At 49.0% G+C, this 23,961-nt stretch overlaps 1 protein-coding gene across 1 annotated transcript in view; it reads left to right on the forward strand.

The window, feature by feature from the left end:
• TGM3 (transglutaminase 3) overlaps nucleotides 1-21,821 on the forward strand; it is a 38,648-nt gene extending 16,827 nt beyond the window's left edge. The window contains exons 9-14 of the mRNA XM_032859426.1: nucleotides 9,117-9,220; nucleotides 11,483-11,728; nucleotides 14,719-15,027; nucleotides 16,741-16,898; nucleotides 20,720-20,853; nucleotides 21,229-21,821. Of these exons, the coding sequence (XP_032715317.1) occupies nucleotides 9,117-9,220; nucleotides 11,483-11,728; nucleotides 14,719-15,027; nucleotides 16,741-16,898; nucleotides 20,720-20,853; nucleotides 21,229-21,376 (1,099 nt within the window). The 3' untranslated portion in view covers nucleotides 21,377-21,821. The remainder of the gene's footprint in view (nucleotides 1-9,116; nucleotides 9,221-11,482; nucleotides 11,729-14,718; nucleotides 15,028-16,740; nucleotides 16,899-20,719; nucleotides 20,854-21,228) is intronic.
• Nucleotides 21,822-23,961: the final 2,140 nt, after the last annotated feature.

Genomic DNA, 23,961 nt, shown 5'->3' on the forward strand with positions numbered 1-23,961 from the left:
TATGACTTAATAGACTTGCTTAAAGGAAAGCAGTGCGTTTTCTCTTATGCATGTGTAGTTTCTATGCACCTTGATTATAGAGTAAGAAGTCCATTTATTCTGGATTTCAACTGAAAATAAGAAGCTCTGAACATAATCGAACATATTGAATATATATACATGTATATACATATATATGTATATGTAATTGAACATCTATATTTCTAACCATAAATATGGCATGTGCCCTTGTATCTTTATACCCATATATATATGTAACGTCTAATGGGTGGCAACTGAAAGTTGGTTGTATAAAACTTAGAGACACGTATCTATAACTTCATATAGTAGTATATATACATAAAATAAATATCATTACATCTATTTGAGATCATACTATATGCCAAGTCATTACCAAGTGGTAACTGAAAATGAGTATGTCTGTATCTGCATGTACACACAGATAACTATGTGCCTATATATGCAGAGAAATTCTTGCCTATGTCACTGATCTATTGTTTTTAATCCATTTCCAAGGATATCCCCTCCCCTACCCCATACACACACAATCACTCACATGCATATGGGGCAAAATAACCTGATCGCAGATGCCATCTTATTTCCAGATGCTCAATTTCTGAGATGGTCTATGTAAAATAGTTCCTAGTACTTAAAATTCCCAGGATAAGGAGGTCCAACTTTTCTGCGATGTGCTTAGTGTAACCAATGGAATATAGTCAAAGGAAAAGAAAGATGAACGGGAAAAGTGAGAAAACAAGTCAACAACAACCCCATACCCTCACTGGGACTGAATAAGATAAATGTCCCCTCACCTCCGAGGGAGAATAAGGCTTACCTAATTCACCTAAGGTCACATGGCTTCTAGGGTGTGATGAGGAAGAGAAGGCTTATTTCAGGATGTTCTTTCCTGATCTGCACACATACAACTTACTGTCTAAATGACATTGCTGCGTTAGCAAGATATTGTTTCCAGTTACTCATGAATGAGTATTTTTTTTTTCTCCTCCCTAGTTTTTTCATCTGTTGTTGTGTCCCTTATCCCATTGCAACCTGTTTTCCCCATTGGGGCAATGCCATTCCTGGCCTCAGTTTCCTTCGCAAGAGGAGATGATTGGTCCAACATCATTTGGAAAGGGAGGTCCCTTTGGGTGTAACCCTTCCGGGATTATCCTTTGTGTTACGATCCACAGAGGGACCAGAAAGTTGGAGAGTCAGTCCTCTACCAAAAGCATTCCGGTGCTGTTGGAAGACAGGGGGTGGGGAAGCCATTAGAAGAGGCTGTTTAGCAAGCGACCAGGGAGATGCATCAGACAGTAAGCCCCATGGGAGCTCAGGAAAGGAATCACAAAGGAACGCTTCCTAGGAGCAGAAATATGGGGCTTTTAAGCTGAATTTGGAATTAGGACCCAAAGGTCTTGGTTACTGGTTCACACTACCACCCCACATTAGCTTTATATTTCGTTCCAAATATAATTATCTTGGGACAAGTATGGGCCCGTGGAGACATTCAACAGTGTCTCCACTGTCTTTTTTTTTTTTTTTTAGATTTTTGTATTCATTTAAGAGAGAGAGAGAGAGCACAAGCAGGGAGAGAGGCAGAGGGAGAGGGTGAAGCAGACTCCCCGAGGAGCTGGGACCCTGACGGGGGCTCAGTCCCAGGACTTGGAGATCATGACCAGAGCTGAAGGCAGACACTTAACCATCTGAGCCACCCAGGAGCCCCCAGAGCTCTGATTTTTGCTGGGGGTCTCCTCCTTTCTTACCTGCTCATCCTCCACCAGCCTTCCTAGTGAAAGGAATGACAACCAGTGGTCCCTCCCCAACCTGCTACTTTCCAGCTGCAGCTGGAGAACCAGCACTGGATGGAATGAGGAGTCCTGAGTCCTGGTTCTGGCCCCACTACCATCTTGCTCTAGGGCTTGTGTAAGTCACCTCATCTTTCTGGTTCCAAGTTTCTCTATCAGTGAAATACAAGGGTTGGCCCAGCATTAGGCTCACTTAAGTCTCTTACTGGCTTTTTTTTTTTTTTTATCCTCACCCTCCTCTTTGTATGGGAGCTACCCTCCCCAAGGGACCTATACAGTCCCTTCCACATAGATCCCACCCAGAGGGAGATAAAACACAAGTCATTCTCTGCCTGGAATGACTTTCCCAATCTATTATTGTAAGGACGGTTCAGGTTTGGACAGAAACACTTTGATCTGAATCTCTCTGTGTTGAACATGTTAGAAGCTTTTAAAACCTTGCCCAGAGATGCCTAAAGTCATAGAAAGTAGGGATCAAGTGAGGTTAAGCATCTGAAAGTTCTTGATAATAACAGCAGCAGCGAATAGTTTGCTGAGCAATTGCTATGTACCAGGCACTTACTCTCCAGAAATGATGACATAGGCACTATTATCATCACCCCCATTTTACAGTTGAGGAAACTGAGGCACAGAGTCACTCACCCAAGGGCACACAGCCAGCAAATGGTGGAGCTGGGATTTGAACCCAGGCAGCTTTGTAAACTATAAAGCACCGGAGAGATGCCAGAGAACGTGGTTATTATTCCTGATTAATGTTACCTTGAGCAACCAAACATTGCTTACCTTGAGATTTTCCTGGTTGGCTGGACACCAACCAGAGCTGTGGTGAGGCTGGGTGCCGTCCAGCCCATTCAGATGGAGAAGCTAGGCTCTTTGGTTCACACCTCAGCAGCAGATGGCACTTCCCTGTAAGACTAAACGCTACCTCACATGCTCGGTGAGGAGAAATGACTTACCCAAAGTCAAACTGTGAATTTGTGTCCAAGCTAGGAGTAGAACACGGAGTCCTGCCAACAAGACTCTCCCAAGTCAGCCAATTTAGGGCCTGGGGGGGGGGGGGGGGTACCTGATGATTTCATGAACGAGAAAACGAAGCCCTGGAGAGAAATAAGAGAGATGTTTAGGCTCTCTAATAAGCGTATGACTTTATGTAAATTCCTTAACTTTTTTGTGCCTCTGTTTCCCATCTGTAAAATGAAAGGCTAGAGCAGGGGACCTCAGCAATTTCTTCTAGATCTTCTTTCTTTTAATCACATTCACTGAATTCACTGGGATGCATTTTCTTCTTAACCATTCTGCTCATGCCAGTGGTTTGGCTCAAGTGGTACAAGCCTCTGGAGTGTTCTCTTCTTGAGAAGCAGGCTGCTTTGGGGTGGGGGTGGGAACCTCAGTCTGGGATGCTTCTTCTCCACCGTTCCTTCTGAGCCACTGTAGAGGAGGATTCTGGGGCCCTGATGAGTCACTAAGCAGGAAGCAAACGATGTGAAACAGTAGGACCAAAGCTATCTTTACCTTGACATTTCTGGCTATTTTCTTAATTTGTTTGACTCAATTCCCTGATTTCTAGAGTCATAGATCTGACTCTACTTGTAGACGTTCTATAGCTCTGAGGTGGCAGGCACATGGAGCTCGCCCTGCCCTGTCCCAGGGAGGTGGGGTTGGCTAGTTCTGGGGAAGAGCTGTTGGCAACCACGCCTCAGCCTGAGCTCCTGGATCCTGATACAATCTCTCCATGGCAACCAGCCTCCACTACTACTTAGCTGCCCCAGTGTACCTCGCTTAGACCTGCAGCAAGGAAACCAGCTCCAAGAGGGCTCAGGCTGCAGAAAACATGATTAAGTATAAACCGTGTGCCAGACCCCACCCTGGGCCCTGGGCACCAAGAGGGAGGAGATGCAGGAACTGGGCTAGAGGAGCTCACAGCTGCCTAAGACAGACGATTATGGAGTAGAAAAAGGGAAATAACCAAGTGATGTGCAAGATTCAGAGATAGCGCAGACAGATGGCTGGCATTCTCCCAGCACACCAGGAGAAGACTTTTTGGAGGAGGTAATATCTGGGCTGCATCCGGAAGGCTGCCAATGGAAGAGGTAGGAGTTTGGAAGTCCCTTTCTAGACAGGGTCTCCTGACCCCATGAATTCAAAGGTAAGCATAATTCTGATGCTGTCTCTAGGACAGTGGATTATAACCTTCCAAAATTACATCAGAATTGACGTAGGTGGAGAGAGATAGGGGAATCCACATCTTGTAGTAAATGTCTCAGATAGTTCTGATACCTACAGTGTGTCCTTTCCTTGAGCTCCTCCTCCTGAAACCCCTCAAGACAGAAACAGAACCCAAGGTTGGGAGGTGGGAGAGAGCACAGCATACAATCAGAAACATACGATCAGAAACAGAATTTCCATGGTGGTGCCCTTGGACATTTGAAAGGTACATGCATGGGTTGCCTGCGTGGCTCAGTGGGTTAAAGTCTCTGCCTTCAGCTCAGGTTATGGGGATCGAGCCCTGCATCAGGCTCTCTGCTCAGTGGGGAGCCTGCTTCCCTTCCTCTCTCTCTGCCTGCCTTTCTGCCTACTTATGATCTCTGTCTGTCAAATAAATAAATAAATAAGAATCTTAAAAAAAAAGAAGAAGAAAAAGAAGAAGGGTATATGCACCCCACATAACCGTGAGTAAAGTGCCAGCTTCCAAATGAGGGAGGGACCAGGATGTATCTGTTATCTGCGCCTTCTTAAATTCCTGCCTTGAAAATAAGTAGTAAAACATAACTACTCACCAGTTTTTGTTACCAACCCACCTTTCCCCTAGGGTTCTCTGACAGGAACTAGATGAACACGAAACTGCTTTCTCATCCCTGTCTTGTCTCCAGATCACTGTCTCACACTCCATGCTTTCTTCTGGGTGAATTCTTACTGACCATGAAAGCCCATTCAAAAAAAAAAAAAAAAAAGACATTTTGAAGGGCTTCCTAAGGATAGTTTTTAAGAGAGAGAGCACACACAAGTAGCGGTTGTGGGGAAGGGCAGAAAATGAGGGAGAAGAATCTTAAGCAGGGTCCATGCCCAGCACAGAGCCCGATGTTGGGCTCCATCTCACAACCCCAAAATCTGAGCCAAAATGAAGAGTGCAATGCTTAACTGACTGAGCCACCTAGGCACCCCCGCTAGCGATAATTTTTATCATGACCTTCCCCCACCACACAATTATAGGAAATTTCAGGAGAAAGCAGTAAAAGTCATCTGGAATCCTATTGTTCACATACTTTTAATATTTAATCATTTTCAGCAACTCTTTCCTCCATCAGTTGCTGTCTTTTATGGAATCGGGATTATACGTTTTACAAGACATGAGTACAAGACAGAACATATAATAGGTACATCCTACTTTTCCCCACACCTGGAAACCAACTTTGCAGTTTTAAATCACGTGTTTTTGATGAAACGCTGTTATTTTTGAGCATTTTTCCCTATGTCATTAAATAATCATCAAAAATAAGATTTTAAGTGCACTGTATTCTCTTGTATGGTTGAACCATTATTTATTTTCCTACTGTTCTTATTACCATCCCCCAGGTTACTTATGTCCCTTCTTTTTACCCTGTTATATATAACACAGGAGTTGGCATTCTTCTATGTAAACCCTGAACACATCTGTGATGTGTTCTGTAAGAAAGATTCCTAGAAATGGTTTGTCCCGCATTAAAGGGAATGACCCTTTAAAGGTTTATGACATCTCTTCCTGTTTCCTTCCAGAAAGACCCTTCCCCTTTGTTTCACTGCAGTAGTAGATAAGAGTGTTCTTTTTCTCCATGCATATTGTTGGTTGGTATTATTCTTAATCATCTGTTCACCCCTTAGGGTCTTATCCCCTTCTGCCTTGTTTTGGAGCTGAGTTTTTATATCTCCCCTTGTTCCCTGAAGAACTAGCCGGGTCCCGTTGCACCCTGTAAATACTTACGGGGCACTTCCAACTCCTCCAATAGGTGCAGAGCATACCACTCCCCCATGTACATAGTCTGGCCCCCCAGGAAGTCTCCTCCAAGCCTGCAAAACGAAAACACATTTTTCCTGGTTACAAAATAATAAGAAGTTGGGGTGCCTGGGTGGCACAGTCAGTTAAGCGCCCAACTCTTGGTTTCAGCTCAGGTGGTGATCGTGAGGTCATGGGATCAAGACCCACAGCAGGCTCCATGTTCAGCACAGAGTCTGTTTGAGGAGTCTCTTCTTCTGCTTCTCTCCCCGCTCACTCACTCGTGTGCTCTCGCTTTCTCAAAAAAATCTTTAAAAATAATAATAACAATAAATAAATAAATTAGAAGAGTCATTAATAATATAACTATCCAGAGAAAAATATGAATAATATTTTGAGACAGATCCTCCTGGACATTTCATTCCATTTATAGTACACTAGATGTATGTGTGTTGAGTTACCCAAATAGGATCAAGTGAAACAGTCTATTTTTTTTTAAAGATTTTATTTATTTATTTAACAGAGAGACAGAGAGCACAAGCAGGGGGAGAGGCAGAGGGAGAAGGAGAAGCAAGGTCCCTGCAGAGGAGGGGAAGCCTGATATGTGGGACTCGATCCCAGAACTCCGGGGTCATGACCTGAGCCAAAGGCAGTGGCTTAACCAACTGAGCCACCCAGGCACCCCCTCATTGTATGATTTCTTATATCTTTCTATGTCAATAGATAAAAATTTAGAGAGACGGTATCATTTGGTGGTTAAAATCATGGACCCTGCGCCATTTCTTACTTGATACACTGTAGCCATCTTTCTTGAAAGTGCTGGATTGGTTTTAGGCATTCTTTTGGACAGCTCCACGATACACTATTGCATGGCTGTGCCACAGTCTGCGGAAAATTTCCTTAATGATGGATTTTTCCTCTACTGTTTTTGCTCTTACAAACAATGCTACAGTGAACATATTTCCCTGTATACCTGTGTATACTCATGGGGATTCTTTTATAGGAGAAATTCTTAGAAGTGGAATTACCAGCTAAGTGGGCACGTAGATTTTTAAAGGTTTATCATACCTATTGCCAAACGGCCCTCCATAAATATCACACCAATTTCAAGTTCCACCAGTGGGCTCTGACTGTGCTTGTTCTCCCACAGCTGGAAATGAGTATTACAGAATCCTGTGTGTCATCCTGGGTTTTCATCATTGTCATCTTATGAGGGTCATGGTACCTCTTTGTCACTTTAATTTTCATTTCACGGTAGTGAGATTAAAACTAGTTTCCTGTGTTCAGCGATCACTTGTATTTCTTATAAAAAGTGCCTGCCCATCGTCCTTTATTGGTGTATTCACTTGTTCTTTTGTGTGTTTTTCTTGTTGTTTGTAAGTACTTTATAATATTAATTACAGTAAATCTCTGTCTATACATACGTTGTATATATCTCCCTCATTTTATTGATTTTTTTTTTCAATCTTTTTTCTCTTTCTTCTTCAGTTTGGGCAATTTCTACTGGTCTGTCTTCAAGCTGACAGATCTTTTCCTCTGTGCTCTTGATTCTAAGCCCAGCCACCGAATTATTTCATTTAAGGTGGGTCTTTTTCTCCAGTTGTAAGTTTGCATTTGGTTCTTTTCTCATCTTTTCTCCTGCTCTGCTGAGTCCCTCTCTTTTCACTTGTTGTTGCCCTATTTTCTTTATTTCGTGGAACTTCATTATAATAGCTGCTTTCAAGTGCGTGTCCAGTCATTCTTGTATCCGTACTATTTTAAGGTTACTCTGTTGATTGTCTTTTCCCTTGAAGGATGGATGCCGTTTTTCTGGTTCTTCACGTGCTGAGTCATCTGGGTCTGTATCCTGGGCATTGGCTATGTTGGGATTCTGTCAGTTTATTTCAGCAGCCTGCCTGGGGGTGGACCCAGACAAAGTCCACTGCCGTGGCAAGCGCCGTGGCACTCGTGGCAGCAAAGACTCAAATCTCAGCTCAATTCTTCAATCGTCAGCCAGACTGCTTGTCTGCATACATGCATGGGTCAGAGCTGCTCAGAGGCTTGGGCGGAGTTTATAAACTAACCTGGGATCTTTTTTCTCTGACTCCTTCCTTTCCAGAGCTTCCTCCTCACACTCTAGTGGCCCAGGTGGACTCGGACTATTTATTGGCTCCTCAGGTCAGAAAAATGTGGGTTGTCTGTGACAATTTTTACTGCCCTGCCCTTCACCCCAGCTGTGGCCTGTCCTTAAGGCCAAGTCACCCAAAGTTGCAATTTGCCCCATGCTGACTCCTTCCTTCAAGTTTTGACTCCTCTCCAAAATCCTTCTGTTTTGTTCACTCTTAAGTAGTTGTCTTGTTCTTTTGTGTTTTGTTTTGTTTTGTTTTGGAGTTTACTGTTATCAGCAGAAGGGACCATCTGTTACGAACCCACTCTTCCACACAGGAAACAGAATTACAGTTTGTTTGGCTGGTTAGTATAGGCAAGTTTAATATTTTTACCTCGCCACATTTATCTGTCATTTTCTTCATGGTTTCTGAGTTGGTACTCTGCATTAAACTATCTTCTCCACCTCCTGTGTATTAAAAAATCTGTTTTCAAGTTGGATGGAACTTGCATTAATGTCAGACTTACAGCTTCTGGTTGGATCAAAGCTCCCAGAACCAAGCGAATGCAGTTGCATTGGGTGTGGAGAGGAGGACCAGACCGGAGAGGGCAGAACCACGGGATGGAATGATTAAGACCAGCTAATTGTCTATCCCTAGAGTTGTGACCAAGACAATGAAATTGGGAGACAAGGGGATGCCTTTGATGAAGAGCATTTTTAGGACTGGTGTATGTCATTCTTCGATCCAGACCTCAGCCCAGCAGCATGTGGCTCTTAGCCAGAGCTGTCCCTCTCTCCGCAGCCCCATCCATTCTCAGCCAACGGGAGACACAGATGTGTACTCCAGCAGGGCCCACATGAGAAAGCAGCGTGGGGTTGCCCACTTGGTTACTGGCTCTCACCTAGAACCATTCCGCTCCTCAGAAGGGCAGTAGAAAATCGTGGTCAAGGACCCAGGTTTGGGGGTTAGGCCTACCTGGGTCCAAACTTTGATTCTGCTGTTGTAAGCTGTTTAACTTCTCTGAGCCTTGGTTTCTCCTTTTATGAGATCAGCAGAAAAAAATGGTACCTGTTTCATAGTGCTGTGAGGGCTTGCGAGAGGCAGTCCTGGGCAAGGTTTAGTCCAATAGCTGGGGCAGAGAAGACTCACTCAATGAGGAGGAGGCACTGGGCTGTCCCGCCACAGAAATGGTATTTTGTCACCTCTGGCTGCGTGGCCCTGGGCAAACCCTGCAGTCTGTGTTTCCCTCTGCAGGAATTTCCACGTCTGGAACGAAGGCTGGTTTGTGCGAACTGACCTGGGCCCATCGTACAACGGATGGCAGGTTCTGGATGCCACCCCCCAGGAGAGGAGCCAAGGTAACCCTCTTCCGGCCCTACTGGTCACCCCCTTCTCTGGGTTTCACTCTCTGTCCTGGCCTCTCGATTCTTTACAGTGGTAGACAGCAGCAGAAAGCCACTGAGGGCTCTCCATCCCTGCAAGGCACGATGGAATTAAACCAAAAATATTTTCAGAGAAGACTTCCCATCCTAATTTTGCCTGGCTCAGGCTGCTATTTAAATGAGTGGCTTCCCCGCGCCCACACGACTGTTGTCAATGCTGTGGAGGCCCCGGCACGTGCCAGGCAGCAAGGGAAAGAACCCACGTTCTGCCAACAGTGATTTCCCCACACAGCCTCTAGTAACCTATGTCTCCTAGCACAGAAACCATCTGGCCCCTGTTGCCCCAGGGATTTAGCCCAAATTCCCCAGCTCAGCTGGAGGTCTCCATGATCATGACCCCCAGCCCTCCATCCTATCCACAGCATCCCTCTGCCAAACCAAATTCTCCTTCCTACAGTCTGGTCCCATCCCTGTCCCTGGGCCCAGGGCTTCTGCTCCCACTTCTGGCCACTCACTTCCGAGCTTGGGTCCCAGACCCTCCAGGAATCTTTCTTTACCCTCTTGTGGCCTCCAGGGCATCTCTTATTTGCTACCTTCATTTTGAATTGTTTTTCTCATATTAAAAAAAAAAAAAATCATGGGGCACCTGGGCGGCTCAGTTAGTGAAGCATCCGACTTTTGATTTCAGCTCAGGTCTTGATTTCAGGGCCGTGAGTTCAAGCCCCATGTTGGGTTCCACCCTGGGTGTGGAGCTTACTTTTTAAAACAATTGATAATAAAAGTAACATGTGCCCGTGGTTAGAAAAATTTCAAACCATTCTAAAAGGATTCACAATAAAAACTAAGTCATCCCTCCCTCCCCTAACCCAGCCCCTCTACCAAAAGCAATAAGCATTACTGGATTTGGGGTGGGAGGTAACCTTCCAGATATTTTCCAGGCCTCTGTATTTCACACTTTTGACCGTGACCCATTAATGGTTATAAAAGCAAGTTAGTGGGTTGTGACTATCATTTTCAGAAATGAAGTAAAATAGGGGCCCCTGGCTGGCTCAGTCAGTGGAACATGCGACTCTTGATCTCAGGTTGTGAGTTTGAGCCCCACACTCGGTGTGGAAATTACTTAAAACTAAATCTTTTAGGGACACTTACTTGGGTGGCTCAGTGAGTTGAATGTCTGTCTTCAGCTCAGGTCCTGATCCCAGAGTCCTGGAATGGAGCCCTGCGTCTGGCAGCCTGCCTCTCCTTCTCCTCCCAGCTCTTGCTCTCTCTTGCTATTTCTGTCTCTCTCTCTCTCTCAAATAAATAAATAAAATCTTTAAAATAAATAAATAAATAAATCTTTTAGAAACAAAAGAAAGAAATGAAGCAGAATGGCATAGAGAGGTAGGGGGAGAGAAAAAGAAAAAAACTACTAGGAAAAGAAAAAACTATCAGAATGCATTGGACACAGTAAGAACAAGTATTGTCCTGTAAAACTTTTGTCTCGGGACCATCTATGTCCCTGTGACCTAGAGATCACAGTTTAAAAAAAAAAAGTTGAAAGTCACTCTTCCATACATATAAAAGTACCTGTATGTGGGGCTTTTTCTTTGGTTTTTGAGGAGGTTTTGTTTTGTTTTTAGAGAGAGGTAACAGGGGAGAGGGAGAATCTTAAGTAGGCTTCACACTCAGCACGGAGCCTGACATGAGGCTTGATCCATCACCCTGAGATCATGACCTGAGCCAAAATCACGAGTCAAACGTTTAACCAACTGAGCCACTCAGGCACCCCATTCGTGGTTTTTTTGTCTCTTTGTCTTGTAAACACAAATAGAATAATCCCCTTCTTTCTATTCTGCCACACCTTGCTTTATTCAGCTGGGCACTTGGTGAATGACACTCTCTATTCTCTATTTCTACATCTACATATCTATCTACATCTCTATCCGTCTATCTGACCTTGCCTGTGCCCAGTGCTGGAAGAGGAAGGTGATAGGCAGGGCTGGGATATCAGAGGAGCAAGACTCCTATGGGTTGGGCGTAAGGAATTCTTCTAGGAGTTGGGAGTAAGGAGTTGGGAAGGATGATTTGCGGGGGTAGAAAAGAGGCAGCCATGAGCACAAGAGAGACAGCCCAAGGGCACCAGGTGCCGGCGGAGGGCAGGACAGGGCCGGGTGGTGCCGCTTGGAGGGACAGGTCCTGGAGTGGGCTGCGGCCCCTGGCTTTGGCTTGCATGTGGTCTCTGCACCTCACCACCAGGGGTGTTCCAGTGCGGCCCAGCTTCCGTTGTTGCTGTCCGAGAGGGTGATGTGAACCTGGACTTCGACATGCCCTTCGTCTTTGCGGAGGTGAACGCCGACCGCATCACATGGATCTACGATGCCTCCAACAACACCCAGAAGCAGAATGCCTCAGACACCCGCAGCATTGGCAGGTACATCAGCACCAAGGCGGTGGGCAGCAACTCTCGCATGGACATCACCGAGAAGTACAAGTATCCGGAAGGTAGGAAGGGCTCTGGTGGAGCCGTGTGGCCCGGGCTTGATGGTGGGAACACAGCTTTCAGGGTGAAGGGAAAATCCCTCGTACTCCTCCTGTGTTCTCAGAGCATTCTGCCTGAATGGTAGGAGGGCTCCCTGGCACCTAACTTGCAGCTCTGCAGACTATTTCCGGTGGGGATACAGTATTTCCGGTGGGGACAGACCTGTCACAGCAGATGCGGTGCTGGTAGATTTCTGCCATGGGGCCCTGCAGCTGTCAGCCCAGCTCTTCTCCAGCTGTGTCCCTTTCCCACAACTGGGGTGACAGCCCTGTGATTGGACATCACGGGGAGAACCCCCACCCTCACCCCCACGCTGCCCAGGGCTCTAGGAGAAATTTCTCGGGCAGCCTGCTCTCCAAGCCTCCAAGAAACACATGCAGGAAACACTGTCTGAACAAAGAAGAGGACAAAGACCCTGAAAATGTGGGTCTCTGCTATGTATGCATCAGAGGTCCCCCAAGAAACCTGAAACACCCATATGAGTCACCAGAAGTCTCGTTTCTACAAAGTTGCCTCTGCAAATCCCATTAGCTATCTTAGTTTGGAAGCTGCCCTCAGAGTCAGCAGCCCATCTCGCTGGGGACTCTCTAGGTGATGTTCATCTGTAGAAACAGCCAAGAGTAAATGAACACTGACTCTAGCCAGCCAGTCACTCTGTAACAGGTCCCATCTCTCTCTTTCTGGTGTGTTTGGAAAGAGACTCTTTGGCTGATCTCATAGATTATAGGTTCTGAGGGGTCAAGCAAAGTGCTCTCCTAAAGGCACCTAGAGCACACCCTGAAGTGAACCCCCAAACTCTCACTGCCACTGGCTAGTGGTATCAGTCCCAGTTCACCAAAGAGAGAAGGTGGAGAGCTAGGAAATGGGGTCTGACTCCAGGTCCAAGTGGATGACCCCTCCGGGTAGTGGTACCTGTGGACACTTAGAGGCACAGGCCTCGGGTCATGACACTGATGGCCTTGTTGTGGTCCTCAGTCTGCCTCTGCAGGCCATTCCATGGCTAGGGTCAAACAGCCCTTCTCTCACGCACTGAGACTTACCCAAGTGCCCACTCCATGCCAGCTCCAGGGAGGCAACGAGGGACATGGCAGATGAGGCCTCTGCTCCCCCCGCCCCCTGCCCTGAGCTCACATATGTAGAAGTAATTTCAACACTGTCACAATGGAGAAACAAGTGTAGGGGCCAGGGAACAAATAATCAGGGGCTGGAGGTCAACTCCAGTCCTACATTGATCAGGAGGAGACCCCAAGCAGGAGTCTTAGGATCTCGGATCCCTTGTTTCTTCACCCGTAAAATGAAAATAGCAGTTCCCATCTTCAGTAGGATTTAAATGAGCTGGTGTACAGAGGTGATGCTTATCAACTTGGATATCTATAGCATCACTGGTATAATGACCCCCTGAGGTGCCTTTTGAAGTGCACTGCTTACTTGGATGTACGTCCTTTGGGGTTCCTTCCCTTACTGTCATACCTTGATTGTGCCTATTGAAGGGCTATGTCTGTCCTAGCCAAACCTCCAAAGCTACAGAGAGAGACCAGGCCATGGTCAGGTTGGGGATGAGTCCCAGCAGGAATCTTGGCAATGCCCCAGCCTCTCTCTGCGTGACAGAGAGCTGGTCACACTCCCAGTTGTTGCCCCGTTCTCCTTACCTAATGATGCCAGCTTGTCTGCAAGGGCCCCAGGGAGGAAAAGCTCATAAAACGGGTTGCTAAGCATTTGTGCAATGGCAACACCAAAGGAGAAAACAGTAGCAGGAAGCTTAGTCTTGAGTAAGTCCATCAGGTGACCTATATAGGTATCTGGGCTCTGAGCCTCGTTGTGCAAACACGCCTGCTTTGAGGTCTCCTGGGCACAGAAGGCTCAGCTCCCCGCACATACATCAGCTCTGGGTGTGGACTTACGACTCGACTGCAGGATGGGAAGGCACCAGAAAGAACCCAACCCACCAGGAGCTATCAGCTCGGGTAATCTGGCTGCCTGCCTCCTTTTCAGCAGGATGTTGGGGGTGGGGGGGACTTGGACTATGGGTGTAGACACCTGGAAACTGCCCCCTCTCTGCCTCTCTGACCCCAAGATTAGACCAGTTGCTTGAACCAGTCGCTTCTCGTCCTTAGGACCTTATTTCTAATGTGATGGGCTTGGATGAGTTGCCCTCTGAGGTCTTGGCCACTTGTTACATGGAACTTAGGGGAAAGGCCACCACGGTTGACTTTGAGGGTACACCCTGGCCACGCTCTGGGGGCCATTTATACCATCATATTACACAGGGCTCACAATCTGAGTCAGAGTCAGAAAATCCGTCCTTTGTGTTTTTAAAACCTGAAGTCTCTCAACAACTTAAACCAGTCATAACTCGGAACCAAACCAGCCATTGGGAATTGTTTATTGTTTGTTTTGTTTTGTTTTGTTTTGTTTTGTTTTGTTTTGACAAGGGCAGAAGCGCCCCTCTTTGACCTCGAAGCATATTTAGAAACAAAGCAGAATAACATGGGAACGTGGTTTGGAAACAAATTCTTTGGATGAAGCCAATTCTAAATCATAACTTTTTTTTTTTTGCTTTTTGCTTAAGAACTCATTCTACACTTTTTTAGACTCCGTTTTTGTTACTTATGTCTAAAGGAGCTGTTTGTTCTCACAAGGGACCTTCTCTCCAAATATAAAGAAATACAGGAAACGAAGAAAAGGGAGGAGAAACCAATCTAGTTAGCCTGAGCCAAATATCAGACCATACGGTTGTTTTGTGCAGGTTCTGATAAAGTGTTCCCTACAGCTGATTTGCAAACGCAGAACTGACCGGCAAAGCACAGACCACCTGGTCAGTGAGCCTCACATTAAGGAGAATGAAATGGAGAGACCCGGAGAGCGGGCACACTTGCTTGGATCAGAATCCTTGCAGAGCCAACAAGGCTGCCACCCCTTCCCTGAGATGCTTCCCTCTTTCCCCATCGTGCAGGTTCCAGCCAGGAGAGACAAGTGTTTGAAAAGGCCTTGGGGAAGCTCAAACCCCATGCATCCTTTGGTGCCACCTCTGCGAGACCCTTGGCACGAGAGGAAAGGGAGCCCAGCATCTCAGGGAAGTTCAAGGTAATTGGCATTTTGGAGGTGGGCAAAGAGGTCAACATGGCCCTGTTGCTCAAAAACCTGACAAGCGACATGAAGACGGTGACCGTGAACATGACGGCCTGGACCATCGTCTACAACGGCACGCTGGTGCACGAGGTGTGGAAGGATTCCGTCACAATATCCCTGGATCCCAAAGAAGGTAACTTGTCCTGTGGTATGTGGGGGACGCCACGCACCCAGGGTGGCTGATGGCCTTCTGGGGGTTGGAGAGTAAGGAACAACATGGGGGTCTTGGTCCTGGGTTTCCTACTGCAAAATCCAGGCCCACTCCCCATCTTCTACAGTCTATTTCTGCCACCCCTGCCACCTGCCACCCCCACCCCACAATGCATTACTTTTCAGGTTTGACCCCGGGAGGGTTGCAACATACAGCAGGGTCTTAAACCCTCATCCAGTGTTCCTCCCCACATAACTGCCAGGTGGGGAGTCTCCTGATTCCCGAGGGCAGGGATGCCTGAGAATGTGGGAGGAACGGAGACTGGCGGCTGCTGGGAAGGGAGCAAGGCGGAGCAGCAAAGGGCTGGTGCTCTGGGAGAATTTGCGGGCAGGTGTGCTCACATTGGCAAAATCCTCCAAGCTGTTATGAAAAGTTGAGCCTTACAAAGCAGATAAATAAGGGTGGGGTGGCTATTTGCTTCACATAAATAAAAACTGATTAATCATACAGCCCATTTTGAAAGAGCTCTGTCTGTAGGGAAACGGAGATGCTTTACACCTGCCAGAAGGCAGCATCCCTAGCAAACCTGGCTGCTGGTGGAATTTTAGCAGAAATCTGCCCCACACCAGAAGCAACCGCCAGGCTCCCAGCTACCATCAGAGCCCAAGGGAAGAGCTATTTTTGCAGGCCAAAACTAGTTCACAAGAGGAAAATGGTTAAAAATTTTTTTAAAAAATTCGTTCTCTGCGTTCATCTGCCCATTCAGGGCAGGCCAAGCTAATTCTTCTGGTGCCAGCAGCAGAGATAACTTCCTCCTCAGTATATGAACCTGTGGGTGCCAGGGCACCCCAGGCCACCCAGCGTGACCACTGAGAGAGAGGTGGGAGTGACCTGGACCACAGAGGAGGGAGAGGGGCCCTGAGGCTTAGGAGGAGCCAGGTAAAATGACAGAAGCCAGGGTAAGGCATTTCCACTTGAGGGAACCGTGCGTGTCCAAGCGCACAGGTGACCATAGGCCTGTGCTGTCAGAGGACCGACGGGAAACACCGAGGACTTTTTCAAGGGAGAGGTGAGTAAGATTTCAGTGATGCAGGGCCAGACTAAGGACTCTGAACAGCAAGGAGCCACGGAAAATTTCTGAAGTGACAGGGAAAAGGGGGAGCGTGGTGTTGGCGAGGGGGTGGAGGGCATGATTCTGACGCCACGGCTGCCTGGTGCGTGGGGGTGACTGGGAAGCAGGAGGGACCAGCGGTGGGAAGGTGTCTCAGGATGCTGTCACAACAGAATCCCAGGAGATTAGTCCACCTGGGAGGATCCTGAGCATGTCCGGAGCCAATCCTTGGCTTCCCTTCCTAGTTATTATTTGTTGTCATCATTAGGCAATCGGGTAGCATTTGTATTCTTTCCTGCCCTCTGACATTTTCCAGAATGGGAGGAAGCTTCAGTCCCTACCAGCCCATTCTCCTGGGAAGTTGCCCAGCCAGTCAGAGGCCCGGTGCCTCCCCCGGTCTCTGCTCTGCTGGGTGCCCAGAACAGGGGCATGTTTCCCACAGAACCAGGCAGGGAGGGCCCAGTCAAGTCCGGGGCTGCAGACCTTCCTGGCCGGCTCCCCGCCACCTTGGCTTGGCGTCAGCTCTGGTTTCCAGAAATCAACCCCCTCCCTCTCACTCTGCCCTCCTTGGCTTCTCCTTCCAGAAATACAGCACCCTGTGAAGATTACATATGCTCAGTATGAGAAGTACCTGAAGGCAGATAACATGATCCGGACCACAGCTGTGTGCCAGGTGTCTGACGAGGCTGAGGTGTTGGTAGAAAGGGACATCATCCTGGACAACCCCAGCCTGACCCTGGAGGTAAAAGTGGGTGAAGGGATGCCCATCCAGCCAGCCCGGCCCTGCCGGCACCCCTGAGCCACAAGGAAGCTAGGGAACTTGGCCTAGCTCGGGTCCTGCCTCTGCCACACGGATGGGCCAGAGCTCCGGCTCAGACCGGCGTCCTTGTTCCTTGTGATAAATAGGCACATTTGCTCATGGGCTTCTTTGGTTCTGGTCCCAGAGGCACTGGGGACACCCTCTGAGAAGAAGCTGGAGGGACTCCTCAGCTCCCTCAACCACTCAGCTCTGAGCACCTGCCGTCTTCCAAGCTCTGCCAGGCTCAGGAATCACAAAGAGTCACAAGGGGAGGGTCCTGCCCAGGGGGAGCCCACAGCCCAGCCCCGGACCATGTTGGTGGAGTGTATCAGAATGGGGCACCCCTCGCTTGCATCTCTCCCACATTCAAGATGCCAGAGTTACAGAATCATGGACTTTTAGGAGCCTACTCTCATGCTCCCATACCCTGCCACTTCACACATGAATAAACGGAGGCCCAGAGAAGAGAGGGGAACTGCCATTGCTGTCAGAGCCAGGGCTGGACCTCAGGCCCTGGAACTCCCAGCCCAGGGCCCTTTTCAGGTGTCTGGATGTGTCCACAGCCAGCAAGAGCATCTTCCCAGTGGTCGAGGATGAGGATGTCTCTGTCTCTGCTTTTAAGGCTTGTTGGCTGTGACTTGGCTCCCAGGTCTTTCCTAGGAGCCCAGCTGTGGGTTGGGGATGGGAGCTGCTGGAGGGGGCTTGCAGGTGCACCTGGGACTGCTCTGTCCCTTCTCAGCACTAGGCCAGTACTTAGGCTGACTCCAAGCCCATCCCTTCCTGTCTAGCCTACCTGGGACTTACCCACCCTTTCCTTCTCCCCCAGCCCAGGGCGGAGGATACCAGAAGCAGCCAGCACGGATCTGAGGGGTGAGGGGCTGGCAGGCAGGGGCAAGCAGACAGATGGGCAGAGGAGACGGGTATTCCCGTGAGGTCCCACAGAGAGGCTCACGGGTCAGGTCCACCCACATCTGTTGTGTCTCTACCATCTGCCCCAGCTGCCTAGACAATGCTTGCCTTTTCTGTCCCATCACAATGCCACCAGCATTGCAAGCCCAGATTTCTAGAGAAGCCAGGTAATTGTGGCCTCCTTGGTCTTACCCCTCCCTAAACTGCACCCTAGCTGCAGGGATTTCTGACCTCAGAGGGCAGAGACCAAGGGCATGCACTCCCATGCAGCCAGCCTGTGACTGAGCTCTTTTCCTTCTTCTGGTTGGTGCGGACCGTCCTTCCAAATACGGATCAGTCTCCCACCTCAGAGGGGGAGCTAGTGACTGGACAGGCAGTTTGGGGGAAAGCAGAGAGGGGCAGGAGTTCAGCCATTGAATCACCACCATGAATCAACAGCCACACTGAGTAACCCTTGATCCCTGTGTCTCAGGCGCCCCAACGCTGTTATGGGGATAATAAAATACTTCCCTTGCAGGTGTCCTGCCCTCATAGAAGCCTTTCCCTTATGTGCCCCCTCCCTAACCCTCCAAATTAAACGTGGTCCCTAGTTACACACCCTTGAGAGCCTTCTGTCCTCTCACTTTGTTCTAGTTGAAGTCAGACATTTCTTTATTTGTGTACTTGTTTGGTCTCGGTCTCCGGCAGACTGTCAACTCCACCAGGGGAGGCGCTGTCCTGTTCTGGGCCTATCACTGCCATCCCTGGTACAATATGTTGGAAACTAATCAGAATTTGTAAAATAACCAGGACTGGAGTCGAGCACTCCATGTCGGCGCTCTGCCCCACTCAAAAGAATCTTCATTGTCAGTCCACACTTGTCCTCTGTGTGCTGAAGCCTCTCCTGCTTCCCAAGACATTTCCAAGGACTGTGCATTGTCCCAGCAGACATGATGGACAGCCGAGGGCTGATGCCCCTGGTGAGGGTGGGAGGTGACATCAGGTAGCAGCCAGTTCAGTTAGGAAAAGATTCCATGCTAAAATGATCCATGTTTAAAGGAAGGTAGTTTCCCCTTGCTTATTCTCCTTTACCCTCAAACATCCTTACAGCTTTATCTTTTATTCAACACTTTGGCTCTGCATCTTTCGGATTTCCATATCAAGTCAGCTCTGTCTTTAAAGAGACTATAATATCTTTAGAAAGGAGATTAGAATATAAACAGGCTGAAAAGGTGCCACCGAGAACTTTCTTACTTAATCTTTTAAAAAGGCATCTGAGGGCACCTGGGTGGTTTAGTTGGGAAAGCATCTGACTCTTGATTTTGGCTCAGGTCATAATCTCAGGGCTGTGAGACTGGGCTTCTTGCTGGGTGTGGAAACTGCTTAAGACGATCTCTCTCACCCTCTGCCCCTCTCCTGCCCTCTAAAAAAAGGGGGGGCATCTGATCATTCTTATTTTGGACATCTTTGTGTGTATTTCTTCCTAAAACAACCTCATCTTTACTTCAGCCTTCAGAGTGTCAACATATTCTTGTCTTGATGAAAAAAATCAATGCTTAGCTCACTTGGAGCAAGGCACAGATTTTTAAACTCATGAGGGTAATCTCTATGAAAAGATAACAGTTTTGGTGAAACCCCATGATCTTATCGGGCATTGATCGGCAACAGACATTAAGGACGTTCCATTGTGGAATCAGACCATGAAATCTGAACTTTGTTCCAAAGAGTCATGTCCCTCACCTTGGCCCAGGAACTGATGCTGAGACTCAGATTTCTGGTGGCTCTTGTAGTCTCTTTTGGGAGTATAAACAGATTTGGGTCAACAGGCCAGGGTGGTAAGCAGCAATAATGAAAGAAGAACAAATACATGAAAATCTCAAACTGAATATGAACATGAAAAATATGGCAGTGGTGATGTAGTCATGTATCCCAGTGGCATAAAATTACGTGTCCCGTTGCACAGCACACCACGGCCGTAAGTGAGTTCCATGGGAAGAATTACGGTAAAGATCATGGTATGCGCCAAGTATTGGCAGATAACCCAGGGCCTGGTAGGAAGAGAGAAGGCTCTGGAACCAGAGAGGCCTTGGTTTTTTAATTTATCTGAACTGAAGCTTTATTGCTGTCACATGGTAAAAAGGAGAAAAGGAATCCCGCAGCCACACAATTTCATGTTCTTTTTCCCAGACGTTCTTTTCTGCATCCATGATCTCATTTGGTTCTCTCTGTGCAAGGCAGGGAAGGACGATTAGCCCTCTTTATCAGATGAGGAGGTTGAGGCCTAGAGAGATGACGTATCCACTCAGTCATGGCTGTTTCTTGGCAGAAACACAGCTTTCTCTTTGACAGCAAACCAATAATCCAGGTGGCTTTTCCGATGGGAAACCAAGGCTTCTCTGGCCTCTGACCAAGGACAGTGGGATGTGGGAGCCCTGCCCAGACCACACACGGCACACAGGGAAGCTCTTTCAAAGGACATCCAGAGACTGGTGTGTCCTCAGAGGAGAGGGGCCTGAGTTGAGGTGGGAGCCCAGTGCCATGTCCTGTGGAGAAGAGCGTGAGGCTCTGAGGACATGGTTGGGGGGGGGGTTGTGTCTGAGTAGGCTCGGGCCTCCCAGCGAGGGCGCTTCTAGGCTAGAAGGGGAGACACAGGACCCATGAGTAAGAGCCTCAAGGAAAGTACTAGGTTCAGAATGAAATAGTCCCCAGCCCACTGAGCAACCCATATGGAGCTCTACTATCCTGGGAGGCGGGTTTTCCCTTCCCAGGATGACCGTGAACACAGCAGAGAAGCTGAAGTGCTCTCGGCTGCTACAATGTGCGGCAGCAGGTGAGCTGAGTAGCCAGGCCCTGACCAGGTCACCACCCTCCTGTAGGTGCTGGACCAGGCGCGAGTGCGGAAGCCCGTGAACGTCCAGATGCTCTTCTCCAACCCACTGGACGAGCCGGTGAAAAACTGCGTGCTCATGGTGGAGGGCAGCGGCCTGCTGCTGGGTAGCCTCCGGATTGAGTGAGTCCTGGGCCTCAGGGGCCAGGTGGGATGGTGGGAGAGGGTCCGAGGGGGCTTCCCCACAGTCCCGGGGGGACCCTGCCTGTGGATGTGCACATTTGCCTTTGGTCTGGGGGTTTGCTGGACTGGAACTCCTGGGAAGTCGAGATCACCAGAGCTTGGAGCTAGTGCCTAGGGCTTAACATATGTGGGAGATCACGGGACTCCCTCCCTTCCCCTACTGAGGGCCCCAGTGTTTGCAGGGTCTGTGACCCAGGAAGGCAGCCAGAGGAAGACCCCTCACCAGCCCAGGATGGGAAGGCCACACAGGTCCCACCTCACCCAAGGTTCAGGGCACGTCCCCACCCACACTAACCCATGCCCTCCCCGACTCAGCGTGCCAACCCTGCGCCCCAAGGAGCGGTCCCGGGTGCGTTTTGAGATCCTGCCCACCCGGAGTGGCACCAAGCAGCTGCTCGCTGACTTCTCCTGCAACAAGTTCCCTGCTATCAAGGCCATGCTGTCCATCGACGTGGCTGAATGAAGGGCCCAAGAGGCCTCCATACAAACTTGGGTGACACGGAGAAGGCAGGGCTCACCCGTGGCTTGAGCCCCCTGCCCATGCTGTCCAGCCTTGGAAACCCCCAAGGCGGCCTGGACTGGACCCCCAGCCTCGGACCTACGCCCTCTCCCTTGCCCCCAGGCTGGGCGGGCCCCACCCCAGCTGGGGACTTCCTCACTTTTGCACATGCCGCGGGAGCCCCATGGCCCTGCTCAGCTCTCCAGCCAATCAGCCCTGCAGGACAGAGGGACACCTGACCCAGCGACTCTCTGAATGGATACAGGGGAGAAGACAGTCCACACTGTTTGCTGGTCCCAAGCCTGCAGATGAGACATTCCTACCCGTTCCTTGGGCCACCATGGGGGGATGGGGATGGTTGGCACTCACATCTTTACACTCAAAATAAAGGTTAAAAAGAATGAAATCAGCACGGGCTCTGCAAGACTGCTGCTTTGCCTCAGGAGGTGGAGCAGAAAGAAGGCCAAGGGCCATGTTCTTGGGGAGAAGGGAGGACCCAAAGGGGCCTTGTTCCCACATTCCAACGTCCAAAGAGAGTGGGCTTGTTCTGTGTGGCTCCAGGGCAGAACTAGAGAGGCAGTTCAAGTGAATTTAGGACAATTTTCTAATAGGATGTCTGAGCATAAATGAGGCTGCTGGAGAGGGAGCTCCTTGTCCCAGGCAAGCTTCCTGCGCTCTCTGGGTGGCTGCTGGTGTCAGAGAGTGAAGGGATGCCAGAGTCTTTTCTGGAACCCTTTTGCAGAGCAGGCTCCCATGAGGCCCTGCCTCTGCTCCCACGGGGCTCCTCCCTCCTGGGGCCGCATTGCCCCTCCTGCAGCCAGGAGGCCATAAGCCTGTGAACTCAGCCAGAAACTTCTCTGCCTTCACATGCACTCTGGTGGCTCCTCAGTAGTCGCCCCTGAAATGACCCCAAGCAAAGCCCATACCTTTCCGATCACTTGTGCTGATGAATTCCATTTTGACAATCGTGCCTCGATTTCTGGAAGCTTCAGCCTCATGCCCAGCTCGAAGCATCTCCCTGGGCTCAGCTCAGGCCTAATGTACCCCTGCCTTCCATCCCCCCTCCCCTCCTACTGCTGCCTCCACTGGAACTGAAGGAACATGACAGGGGCCTATCTCACTGGTGCTGACCCAGCTTGGCCACCGAGGCCCTCTGTGTGGCTGGGGCATAAAGAAAGGCAGGCTTTCTGCCCTGCGTGTTCCATGACAGGGCAACACGACCCTCAGTTCCAGTCCCCAGAGGCCCACCTCATGAGACCTAACTGCACTGGAAGTGTTTTCACGATGGTGTAGGCCCTCTTCCCTTTCGTGGGGTCCCCTAGCCTGTGGGACACTCACACCTCCTTGAGCCACTAAATGGAGTGAGCTGGCTGGTCCCACCTCCCCCTTTCTCCACCTACATCTCAAGCTGTTCCAGGCTCAGCTTCCCACCCCCACAATTCCCGGGGGACAGTCAGCACCGGAAGCTGTGCCCACCTGTGCTCCCAAGGTGGAGGTGCCAGCCCCCACGCCCCAGCTCTGGCGTCTGGACGCAGCAGGTTTCCCTCAAGGAGCAAGGGACTTGTCTCTTCTTGCAAACCCTGCCACCCTCTCCAAGTTCACTCTCTCCAGGCCCTTGCCCCTGGATTCAGCCTGGAGATAGGGTAGTCCATTCCTCCTCAAGAGATTCTGCACTGGTCCCCAGTGAGGAGGGAGGGGGTGAAATGGACAAAAACCTACTCTAGTTTCTGACAGAGGTTTCCCTATCTTCCCGTCCCCATGAGGCCTGCTCTGGACCTTAATTCCCTCATCAGCAAACATTTCCTCAATGCCCACCCTGTGCCAGGCTCTCTGCTGGTCATGGAATCAAGAGAAATTGAGAATCAACCACATCATCATCCCTGCCCTTGGGTTTCCACCCTCAAGGGAGACTCCTAAGGTGTGACATTCAAAAATCCGTGTGGGGTTTCCAACCAACCCCAGGCACACGTGTCCCGTAAGAGTTGTATCTAATAGAAGCCCTCCACCCCATTTGGGTTCGGAGAATTTTAGCAATGAAACAAAAGAAAGCAGGTGGAAGTCACAACACTACGTTGATTTCTGGGAGAACTGAAGTTGGAGGTTGTACTTTGACGCTCTGTTCCATCCATACACGTCAAGGACCACCATGTCTTCTTGGAAAACTGACCTCCTTATCATTATAGAATGCCCTTCTTTATCTCCCAGAACATTCCTTGCTCTGAAATCTGTGCTGTCTGAAAATAAAATAGTTACCCCCACTTTCTTTTGATTAGCATGGTATATCTTATTCCATTCATTCACTTTTAATCTACAGATGTCTTTATCCTTAAAGTGGGTTTCTTCTAAATAAAATATAGTTGAGTCTTCTTTGATCCATTCTGACCATCTCTGTCTTTTAATGGGGGTATTTAGATGATTAACATCTAAAGTAATTAGACACAGTTGGATTCGTATCTACCATATTTGTTACTAGTTTCCGTTTCTTCCTCTTGTCCTTTGTTCCTTTTTTTGGTCTCACACTATCTTTCTGCCTTTTTGTGGTTTTCCTT

Source organism: Lontra canadensis, unplaced genomic scaffold (assembly GCF_010015895.1).
Source record: "Lontra canadensis isolate GAN:19392208 unplaced genomic scaffold, GSC_riverotter_1.0 scaffold16, whole genome shotgun sequence".
In the NCBI taxonomy this organism is placed as follows: domain Eukaryota; kingdom Metazoa; phylum Chordata; class Mammalia; order Carnivora; family Mustelidae; genus Lontra; species Lontra canadensis.